The 11,216-nt window shown below is 32.3% G+C and overlaps 1 protein-coding gene across 3 annotated transcripts; it reads right to left on the reverse strand.

Annotated features, from left to right (window-relative positions):
- Positions 1 to 19: 19 nt before the first annotated feature.
- LOC134846448 (gamma-aminobutyric acid receptor subunit rho-1-like) lies at positions 20 to 7,006 on the reverse strand. 3 transcript variants are annotated; one of them, XM_063863807.1, is made up of 7 exons: positions 6,900 to 7,006; positions 5,600 to 6,076; positions 3,851 to 4,126; positions 3,124 to 3,389; positions 2,317 to 2,446; positions 1,719 to 1,880; positions 20 to 822 (listed from the first exon to the last, which is right to left on the reverse strand). In XM_063863807.1, exons 2-7 carry the CDS (start codon positions 5,891 to 5,893, stop codon positions 550 to 552), a joined length of 1,401 nt encoding a protein of 466 aa, XP_063719877.1. In that variant the 5' UTR covers positions 5,894 to 6,076; positions 6,900 to 7,006; the 3' UTR covers positions 20 to 549. The 3 variants fall into 3 exon arrangements, with proteins under 3 accessions (XP_063719877.1, XP_063719876.1, XP_063719875.1); XM_063863806.1 differs by having other exon boundaries at positions 6,586 to 7,000; XM_063863805.1 differs by having other exon boundaries at positions 5,600 to 7,000.
- Between the last annotated feature and the right edge of the window lie 4,210 nt (positions 7,007 to 11,216).

Raw genomic sequence — 11,216 nt, forward strand, 5'->3', positions numbered from 1 at the left:
TTCTATTTTAAATTCTACTTTAACAAAAAAAAGCAGTTGCTAAATTATCAAGCAATTGTAAATATCAAGCAAAGAAATTGAAGCGCGCGAAGGTTTTGCTGATAAATCTTTTCTCACTTAACCTTGTAATTGATTCGTTTGGCAAACAGCACTCCTTTTGGTCAAACCGAATCCAGGTTTCTGCGTGTTTATTTACAACATATATATGGGAAGACGAGAGGAATAGATACTTCACTTGAAGGTTATGAAAATAATGCATTACACCAATGGAGTGAAAGAGACTATTTTAATGAACGGTGAAATACTACGTTTATATTTATATAAAGCACAATTTGAAATTAACAAAACTGTTATTTAAATTCTATGAAATATCGAAACTTCACAGACGCGTATTATGCTGGAATTTCAAGTCATAATTAGGAAACATTTATTCAAAATTTACCTGCGTTAAAAAGCAGATACAAATTTGACGAATCGTGTGATGTTGAGAAAAACCAAATATGAACGCCTAACAAAACTTGAAGATTACTTCTATGCTCTTTGGAGTTATTAAAATTGGGAAAAAATTGGTTGCAGGTCATTGTCATCATATGCTTTATCAGCGAAATGTTTGGATAACACAAAGAACAAAACATTCCATGTTAAGAAGGCCAAAGGAAACATTATTCTACTGATTCTGTCGGGGGTATCTACAGTAGATTTCAAGATCGAGTTGTTTTTGAGAGCTTCTACTTCAATATTTCTTGAAGTTGTAGGATTCGAAACGGGTTCGAAAGCGTTCGTTTCATTATTGTTGTCATAAACGTCGTCAACAGATGACTCCTAAAACAAAATTTTACTCCCAGAAGAAGTCTGCTTCCAATGGCTTGATTATGAGAAAAGGGAGTACCCTCCAATTGAAAACTAAGAAGTAGGACGCTCAAAAAGACAATACCATGTTGAAAGAAAAATAAAATAAAACATTGCTGGGAAAAAAAACTATAATCTGTTTTTTCTAAGAATACCGGTCTTAACTAATTAAATGCTTTCCTTGCTTATTTGCTGTAAAAATTGTTTGTAATCATTGTGATTTTTTAAAAAACATATCTCTGCATACAATTTACTGATTCGACTATTTGAAAAAATGGAGGAATTTTGTTTTCGGCGATAAAACAAATTGAAGCTGTTTCAGTTATGATTTGAGAAATCGAGAAAACTTGCAGATTTTTCTGGTATCGAGAAATTTTGGTTGGTAGTTTTTGTTTTTAATTTAATTTCCAGCTATTAAAAAAACGAACAATAAGGCTTACAACAGTCAATTTAAGCCTTTAAGCCCCACAAAAAGCTTCAACAAAATTCAAAACTAATTGTGTGCGAAAAGATTGAACAAAGAAATTTCGAATTTTCTTTAGTCAATTTTCAACAAAAACGGCTGTCAAAATTGCCTAAATTCATAATTTGAGTCAGATGCGTTTATCACACCACGCACAAAACTGCTAACATGAAAAACAAATGTTTGTAGTTTTTTAATGACTATATTCGGAACATTCGGTGCTACTTGCACAGTAATCGACTATCCTTGTTGTTTTTTCGATTTTCTACGTTCCCATTTGTAATATCATGGTAATTTTTTAGCAAATAATCTTTTTAACAGTTTTTTTGGCTTGCTTCACAAGAGTAAGTTTTCCAAAATTATACTAATTTTCGTTTTAATTGAAGCATTTGAGATTAATTTTCACATTTTTTGGTTTATTTCCTGTTGCCTTTTTGTCTTCTCTTCCGACCAGTTGAAGCTGAGTCTTCTTTGCTTCCATTTTCTTTATTGCACAAGAGGCCATCAGAGTCTCAACCAGAGAGGCCACATTCATCATGAAGTTGACAATCAGATAAGCGTCAATAATCTACAAAAAAGTTTCTTTTTTATTTCTAAGTCAGACCGCAAAATTAGTTAAAAAAACAAGAAACACATTTTCCCACACCTGATTGGCTGGAAAAACATACATCTGTTGAATTTTTTCTTTTCCATTAACGATTAAATTTTTTGAGAAAATTTTGTGTCTCGCATAATTTCGAGCAGAATAACAAAAACATAGAGCAATTCCTAAAATGTTTTTTACTTCTTGTGAAAGCCATTGATTAGCCATTGTAGTTTTGATTAGCATTGAAAATTTTTGGACTAAGCTAATTTATATTAAATAAGGCTTATACCAATAGTTTTAACATTGTCATTTAATGGATTTTTTGGCACATTTTATTATCTTCAGCATAAAATTGAAAAAAGCCCCTTCATAACTTAATAAATAGTCGTGAACGAAAAAATAGCTCCTCGAAACGTACCTTGAAATCCGCCGATTGCGGGAAGCTCTGTTCCTCACCTATGATTAGGATGGTCTGGGCGAGAATGAGAGCTATGCATATGCTTGCTCTCTCTGGAAGAGCTGCAGGGTCAACCCACAGCACCACCCAGCTGAAAAAAAATTATATTTTCGGACTGCTCGTACCAGATAAAACAAAAATTTAAAAAGTTCTTATTAGTTTTAAATTGATCAATTGTTTAGTAGATTTTGTTAAAATATATTTGGAAAAATTCAATTTGTTTACCGGTCGTATTAGCAAAATATGCTAAGTGTTTGAAAAAAATTCTCAAGTCAAAGCAGAGGACTGTTACTGATTTTAACACTCTCTATTGTTTTTCCTGTTTTTTTTTAGATAAAACGGAAAAATGGAAAAAGGCGAATGGTAAAAATGAAGAATAAGAAAAAAGTATCTTATGCAATGTACAATTAAAACCAAGGTTTTGTAATTTCAAAGGTCATTTTCCTCTTTTCTTTAGCGTTGAAAACTGCGCTGATTATGCATAAGTTATATTCATATGAATGGATATAAGCGACCATGTATTGTATGACCAGTTTACCTGGTCAAGCTGACAACTAATAAAACCAGGCCTCATTAGAAGTTATTTAAAAATAGAACAATTTTCAAAAACTGATTACCTTACAGATTAAATATTTGAAATCCAAATTGTTCTTTTTTCACTGATTTCATCTATGTTACGAAAAAGTTTTCTGCAGATCAGTGAATGTTTTAAGCAAATCGACATTTTGCTAACTAATTACCTATAAAAGAAAAACTGTTTTGACTTGCCTAAGAGTTGTGAGAACTGTGTTTGGTACAAACAGAGTAAGCGTATAAAACATTGGGTTGCGCTTCATCCGCAAAAAGAGTGCGTGCTGCATGTACAGTGTGTACTCGACGACTCCCGCGACGCTTATTTCGTGATCTCTGGACACATCCAGGTCGTCGAATTGTAAGTTGCCAATAACTTGATCGGGCTTCATCGAAAATTGTTGCTCCAATTTGTTGAACATTATGCTTAAGTCAATGTCAATCTTGTAGGCAGAAATTACAATCTGAAATACGAAAAACGAATGTTTTTTTTAAGGTTTCTCCATTTTGTTTGGCCTCGAAATTTCTTAAGCTGGAACTATGTAAAAAATATATCACTTGTAGAAGTCAAAATTTGTTTAACTTTGCGCAATGACGGTTGTTACAAGAATTTGGCCACTCAGTTCCTAGGTGCAAATTTTTTAGAGATGTATTACTAAGTGCGTCATCTCTTAAAAAAAGCCACCAATTTTGGATATTTAAAATCAGATACGGCACTTATACATTAAAGCCAGTAGAAGCAGAGCGCTCTAGTTGATATGGATTAATTTACTAAGTGTGTTCACTTTTTGCATCATAAATCTCAGTTTTTTAATTGGAAAATAAAGATATTTTTCTTCCAGTTAATTTTTAACCAAATTAATAATCTTAACCCTTTTTTTTGTTCTTTGCTTTGAAAACAGTTGATGAGAAGTTATGTACTTACTTGGCATTTGTGCCGATCAAACGGGAAATACAGTAGATTCATTTCACATGAGAAAGTGTATCGTCCAAATTTTTCCACTCTAATTTCTCCATTCTGACCCAAAAACACCTTACTTCCCGCTTCCGATTCTTCAACTGAGACTAGTGGGTCAAAATCGATGTCTGGATGCCAGATATCATCCAAGATTTCAATTTTAAGCTCTAATTCATCTGTCCATCTCCAGCTATCTTGGCTGATGGATAGGTAATTGGGCAAGCGGGGATCAATCCAGCTGGCCTAAAACATGGTGATTTTACAAGAGAGCAATACGTAATAGAGAAACCTTTAAACCCGGGTTGACCTCCATAGACCAAAAAAGCTAATCTTACAATTGCATAAATTTAGTCTATGAAAAAAAACTAGTCATCGAGTTTTTAAATTATTTTTAATTTGTTCTGCATTTGGCATAAAAATCAGTGTATCGCACTAAATAACGAAGAAAAAAATTTTGTCAAAAAAAAGCTAATCATATAATTTCCATATATGAAAATTGTAGGACTAGCATTTTTTGACGGCGAGAAAAAAAATTTTCTAAGAGATTTTGAAATTGGCCTAAAATTTTTTTGGTTTTTTTTTCAACCGCAAATTGAATTTTGTACTAAAAAAAAACATTTACCAAAAAAATCATAGATAACGTAGTCCTGGACACACAAAAATGGGAAATTTTTCCATTTCTCTGGAATATTTTTTTACGAAAACGCTAAAAATCTAATCCTTTTTGTATGGCATGCTATTTATGCCTTGGTCAATGTCTGATAACTTAAAAATTCAAACTTTGAAATTAAACATCTTTGCAAATTTTTGCCGAACTTTGAAAGTTTAATGCTTTCAGTATATCATTTGTGTAAGAAAACTTTGAGACAATTCAGGTCGTTCCCAATTCATGATAAGTTTAAGACGATCAAACCTTTGGCGACTCTAGTGTTTTGTAAACTATAGTTTTTGTCACTTTTGTTTAATTACGAACACATTCCAAAAACTTTGAGAAAAAAAATTTTTTTTTTAAAAAAGTTTTTTTTTGGTTTATGGAAAAATACTGTCATTAAATTTCCATATATGAAAAAACACTAACCATAGACCTTTCATGCAATTTTTTGTACATGTGAAATTGCATGAAAATTGTATGATGAGCACTTTTGATCAACCCGGGAATCCATAAGAGCGGACGTAGAAAGAAACTTCAAGATTGAACCCACCGTTAGAGTTGGCAATGTACTGGTACCACCTAAAACCGGTACCGTACGTACTGGTACGTACCGTTACGTACTAATTACATGTACTGGTACCACAAAAAGGACTTCGTTTAGGCTAAAAAAACATGTTTCGAAAAAATTTGTTCGGAATCGTCATATGGATAATTTATTTTTATCAAATCATCAAGTAGAACAGAGTTCAAACCCTGACAACTCGAAAAGCAATTTTTCAATTAACGAACTTTTCAATAGCTTTGCAAATAATGAGCGAAAACTAGGTTAAGATTGTCCCCTGTGTTTGCCATGTACTAGTACCTCTCAACTTGGGTACCATACCGTACTAGTACATGTACTAGTACCAAATGTACTAGTACCGGAACCATGCGAACTCTACCCACCGTACACTCTAACAGAGAAAACGGAAATTCCTGTGGCGTTAAAAGGTAAAGTTTTGATATCGGAATATCTCGTTTTCTACGAGAATTTAAAATATAGTGGTAAAAAATCCAGATCATACCGTTGCAATCGCATCAAAAGAGAATATTTTCTCGATCTCGGAAACAGTTCGCATCTGCTCAATGTGGAATCCAAATGTCAGTCTAGGCTTTCCCGGCTGCAGATACTTATTATAAGGGGGCAAATCATCCGGAGACACAGTTGTGAAGTTCCAGTTGGGGGGATATATTGCAACGGCCCTTCTGCCGTGGTTGTTTTCAGCAAAAATCAGAGATAACGACTCATTTTTATCAACAAGCAAATAAGAATAGCTAAAAGCTAAAATTGAATTTAAAATAATCAAACACGAATACATTTTTTTCTGAAGTGGGACGTAACTTTGGAATAAATTGGATAGATCAAAAATAGATCAAAAAGTATGGCAGATGTATAAACTCACAAACATAAGGACAAGAAAGATAATGTAAAATTTTTGCGTTTGCCCTGTTCAAAAATGGGAAAATCTACAAATTGTTTGCTGTATAACTCCCAGGGGTAACTATGAGGTGATTGTCAGACTCAGTTTCAGGTCAAATATGGATATTCATATTTGGTTGAAATATTTTGGCTTACGTAATTTTACAAAATGTTTTAAATCGTTTTTACTTTTTCGGTTTTTTTAAATACACATACTGAATTTGATAGTGGGAATTGAGTAAAACTCGTTTGCTATTGATTTATCGCAATTGATTTCTCAAAACTTTTTGATAGGAAAACGGTCGCCGTAACCGTTTTTCTTCTTTTATCAGGTCAATGTAACATTTTGTAAGATAATCCAGCTCAAAAGTTTGCAGAGTACTTGAAAATTCAGCAAGCGTAGTCTTATCTGCAACTTTAACAACTCTGCAGATTGTTTATTTATTCAAATCTGACTCTGTTGGGTAGGATCTAAACAATTTGGTCCTTAAAAGAAGTTATTTATGCAAATTATTTCTTTAAATCTTCTGAATGAGCTAAAGGCTAAAATTGTTTGTTTTTAGTCTAACCATTTGCGCCAACAGGGTGTACCAAATAATATCCGGCTTGAGGATATCGGAGTATTGGAGCTGAGCTTTGTTTGCCGGAGGTTCTTTTTATTGAAATTCTGCTGTAATATAATTTCTGTCTTCTGTAATCTTTCGATACCGCAAATCATCGAATTAAGAAATGAAAACCGCAACAAGATTGCTCGTGTTCTGAGTTTCAAGTCTACCCTTCAAGGTGCCTGATGTAGTTTTTGGCAGCAATCGAAAAAACATTGGAAACCACTTTTTTTTGATAAAACTCAATGAGCAATTATCAAAAATATTAAGATTGATGCTGGTTCAACAAAAGCATGATACTTCTTTTCTAAAGCAAAAACTTGATTCAAAAAACTATCAACGAGTTCGCGTCTTGCAATTTGTTTTCAAAATGGCTTAACCAAATTCAAGCAAAATATAGTTTTTTTATTTAAAAGTACCAAACAAAAAACTGTTGCAACTTCCGTTTGAGAAAAACCTCAAGCTGTTACAGAATAAGTACCACTTCATGTGGGAATTGTCTCTTGAGTAGATTTTTTGCTTTTTTTCTCGTGTATTATAACTCTAAGATATTTCGTTGAATGTACCAAAAACCTTTCTGAGATTGGTATAGTGCTAAGACTAAAAATAGGGCTGATAAATTTAACTGTTTAACCTAGAAATTTCAATTAATAAACCAACATCCTAATTTAATATGATAATTTATATGATAATTTGATATCCTAACAACATTGTATAAATATATTTTTTTTCAATTGACAGCCGGAAATTTCCGTTTTACCATGAAAAATACCAAATTTTTATTTAAAAACAAATTTTAAACTTTTCGCGCAATTTTTAGGAGATTAAATTGGAAGTTTTGACGCAAATTTTGATTGACTAAAAAGCCAAAACTGATCGTTTATTGGGGTAAAAAATTGGCCCGAAATCTGTAAAACAAAATGCACCACAATAATTCTGCTAAATTGCTGACCAACTTTTGTTTCATTGTTTTTCACCTGAAATGGGTCATTTTTAGGTGAAAAACGATGATTAAAAGTTGCTCAGTAATTTAGCCCAATTATTGTGATGAATTTTTTATTGCTAATTTCGAACCAAAAATTTCACCCCAAAATCAGCAGATCACTTTTGGCTTTGTATTTAATCAAAAATTGCGTCAAAACTATCAAGTCAATCTCCTAAAAATTGCACGACGCTTAAAAAATGTATTTCTTGTGGCAAAACGTTATTTTTTGGCTTTCACATCTTTTTACAGAGTTAGGAAATATATACCCTTCCTAAATTTTGTTGGGGCTACATAGGTGGCTCATTGTGATATAGTTTTTTCAGTAAATTAACTCATGGTTTTGGTGTAATTTTGGCTTGATTTGAAAATGCCAAAAATCTTAGCAATACTTGTCCTAATTTTTTTCTCTTTAGATTCAATCGAATTTGAGAAAAAAAGCTTATTAATTTTTGGCTTTTTTATTTTTTCACAATACATTAAAACAACACTGTTTGAGATAGTTTTTTCTTATCATTGAAAGTAAGTTTTGACCAAAAATCATTAATTTTTAAAAACCTAAGTTCAATTCTTGAAGGTAATCTGCTTACACGCAAACATTTGCAATTTTGGTGACTGTCAATTGTAAAAAAAAACGTTGCGGGTTGTTCGAACAAAAACAAGGGACACAACCTAATACATTTTAAAATAAATACCTTTTTTTTCTGCATTAGGTTTCCAGATGATTTTTAAACCATCATTTTAACCCGCTCAAAATGGACTCTTAAGCTCCTCTGATGATCACTTTCTTACTACTATAGTTACAGATCATTTATTGCTCGACGAACGGTAATAAGCTGCTCGTAAAGACACTTATTTTAATTTTGTTGTTTCAAATTTTGAAAGTTTGAGCTCATGGGTTCCTGTTTTTGCTGTAAGAAAAATGATGATGGAATTTTGATGGAAAAACTATGAAAACGAAAACAAATTTTTGTTGAGCTCTTACAATATGCTCTACAGGGTTAATAAAGGCTTTTTTACATGCTCTCATATTTCACTGATACTTTTTTTACTGAATTCATTTTCATTTTTTTGCAGCAGGTAGCAAAACGCATTTAATTACCCAAATCCTATAATCATTTAATTGGATTCTTTTTGTTGACGTATTTTTTGAGTGTTGGTTCTATTTTGTGCTGAAAACACTCATAAAATGCGGACTTAAAATAACTGGATATAACGACTGAACTAAAAATTTTATATTAATCTCTCCTAAGTTGGAGTAACTTTAAACAAAAACTGAGACAGAAAAAATGCTTGAAATTTTGCCAGAGTTTTTTACGCTTAATTTTTTTGCAAACTTCGGTCCTGACATTATACCTATTAAACGAGCCAACTTGTTCAATTTTATAATTAGCAGTACCCGCATTGAAGTTCCATGAATAAAATCGATTATAATTGAGTTTCCTTGTCAGTGTCCACAAAAGTGAAAACAAATCGATTATAATCAAGTAAGAATGGATTATAATATTACTATTTTACGAGGCAAAAAAAATCCTTTTTTCATCCATTATAATCCAGGAGGGGGGGGTTCAGGTGGGGGTGGATTCAGGTGGGGGGCATGTGGGTTCAGGTGGGTGGTATGTGGGTTCAGGTTCGGGGGGGGGGGGGGGGTATGTGGGTTCAGGTAGGGGGGTATGTGGGTTCAGGTGTGTGTGTGTGGGGGGTGTTCAGGCGGGGGTTGTTCAGGTGGGATTTTCAGTGGGGGGAGGGGAGCAAAGGGGCAAATGTTAGGGGGATTGAAGGGGAGCAAAGGGGCAAACCTTGGGGGGGGGAGAGCTCAACGGAATCTTTTTTCAATTTGATTTTAGGCTTTGAAATGCATTAGGCCAAGCAGTACACTCGCTTTGCAAAGTTTCCGCATCACTCACTTAATAAATGCTGAAATTCTTGCAAAATTTTGCACGACGCGCGAAACAAAAATAAAGTGGAAAAAAATCCATCATAATGTGATTTCCTACTTATTATAAAATTCATTATAATGGATTCAAAATGAATTATAATTCATTTTTTTTGGCGAGAAAAATTGGATTTGAATCCAGTTTTAGTCCGATTTTGTTGTCTGAACGTATTATGGGCATCGATTATATTTACGACATTATAGACCACGGAAATCTATTATAATCGATTTGTTTTCACTTTTCTTAAATGTAGGCAACTGAAGGTCAGTTGATGTTATTTAAAGATAATTTTAAAAATAATTTTTGAGATTGTTATTGAAGTGTGGTTAAAAATGGGACTAATAAGTTTGAACTTTAATTTAAACAGTTGCCCTAAAAGAAATCGATATACTTATTTAGTTCAAATTAAAAGAGTTTTAGAATTGCATGGTTGTCAAAAAAATCAAGTAATGTCTTTATAGTGATCTGGAATTGCTCAGAATTTTTTCTTTCGAGTTTTTGCTTTAAGAATACTGACAACAATGTGTGATCGCTGAAATGACAATGGTGTAAAAACATTTATTTTCATTATACTATTAAGCCTTTTATTTTTTGGAAGAAAACAAAATCAGAAAAACCGAAAAAAGAACGACAACATTGTATTGAGAGCGCAGACTATGAGTATGTTTAACCTTTTTTTACCTTAACATTTTTCTGAAGGCCTAGAAACAGAAAAACCTGAAAAGATTTTTTAATTCGAAAATGAGCTATATCTTCTCTTAACGGTAAAAGTAAATTTTGACCAGAAAGGAAAAATGCTGGAAAATAAAAAATCAGTTTTATAGAAAGACCAGTTTATACACAAAAATTTGCGAAATGTGTGATCGCTGAAATGACAATGGTGTAAAAAAAAACTTTTTATTATCCTCATTTCATTATTCTATGAAGCCATTTTTATTTTTTTATGAAAATTTTTCATTATTTCAAACAAATTTTTAAAATTACAAGAGATAATCATTTGTTTAAAAAAAAGAATCTTTATGAGCAGATACGGATCTAAAATTTTCTCGAGGGGGTCTCATTTCAAAAAAAAGGTTTAAAGCAAAATTTTTTATGAGCTACTCCAGATCACTCTAAAGACCCTATCATGACCAAACTTTCTGTAGCGCAGGCTAATCTTTGAAAAAACAGACCAAAAAAGACCTTTCTACGCACTGTTTGGAAATCGTTGACCTAATAGTAAATTTATTGATGCGCGCTCTCTCTTATAACAGAATAAAATGGCGCCAAAGGTGCCTTAGAGAAAGTTTGAGGTGGGTCAGCCAAAAATGGACTTTTTAAAATAGTATCAAAAAAAGTCGAATTATTGAGATTTGATTTAATATGCAATTGGATTGCTAATTAGTAAAAATTTTAATCTTTGTGAGTTGATTTAGAGCTGATTCGCCGCATCCAGCTTCAAGCGTTAATAATCGATTGAAATAAGATTTTAGTAGCAGTCTTTCAAAAATTGAGAAAACATTTATTTTAATCAATTATTAATCGATTATAATCTCTATTTTTAAATCAAAAATAATCAATTATAATACAAAATAATCGATAATAATCGATTATTTTAATCCAATTTTCTAACTTGTTTGTTTTGCAAAAAAAATCAATTAAAATCGATTATAATTGTTTATATTCCTTTTTGTTTGCCCATTTTGTCTTCGACCTTCC

The sequence above is a fragment of the Symsagittifera roscoffensis genome, chromosome 5 (genome assembly GCF_963678635.1).
Source record: "Symsagittifera roscoffensis chromosome 5, txSymRosc1.1, whole genome shotgun sequence".
Taxonomy (NCBI): domain Eukaryota; kingdom Metazoa; phylum Xenacoelomorpha; order Acoela; family Convolutidae; genus Symsagittifera; species Symsagittifera roscoffensis.

Excerpts from the sequence above, each read along its gene's own strand:
- LOC134846448 (XM_063863807.1), bottom strand. The coding sequence starts at position 5,893 with ATGTATTCGTGTTTGATTATTTTAAATTCAATTTTAGCTTTTAGCTAT. Across the intron at positions 1,881-2,316 it reads CGCAATCGGCGGATTTCAAG|ATTATTGACGCTTATCTGAT; the intron begins GTACGTTTCGAG and ends ACTTTTTTGTAG. Across the intron at positions 823-1,718 it reads CAGGAAATAAACCAAAAAAT|GAGTCATCTGTTGACGACGT; the intron begins GTGAAAATTAAT and ends ATTTTGTTTTAG.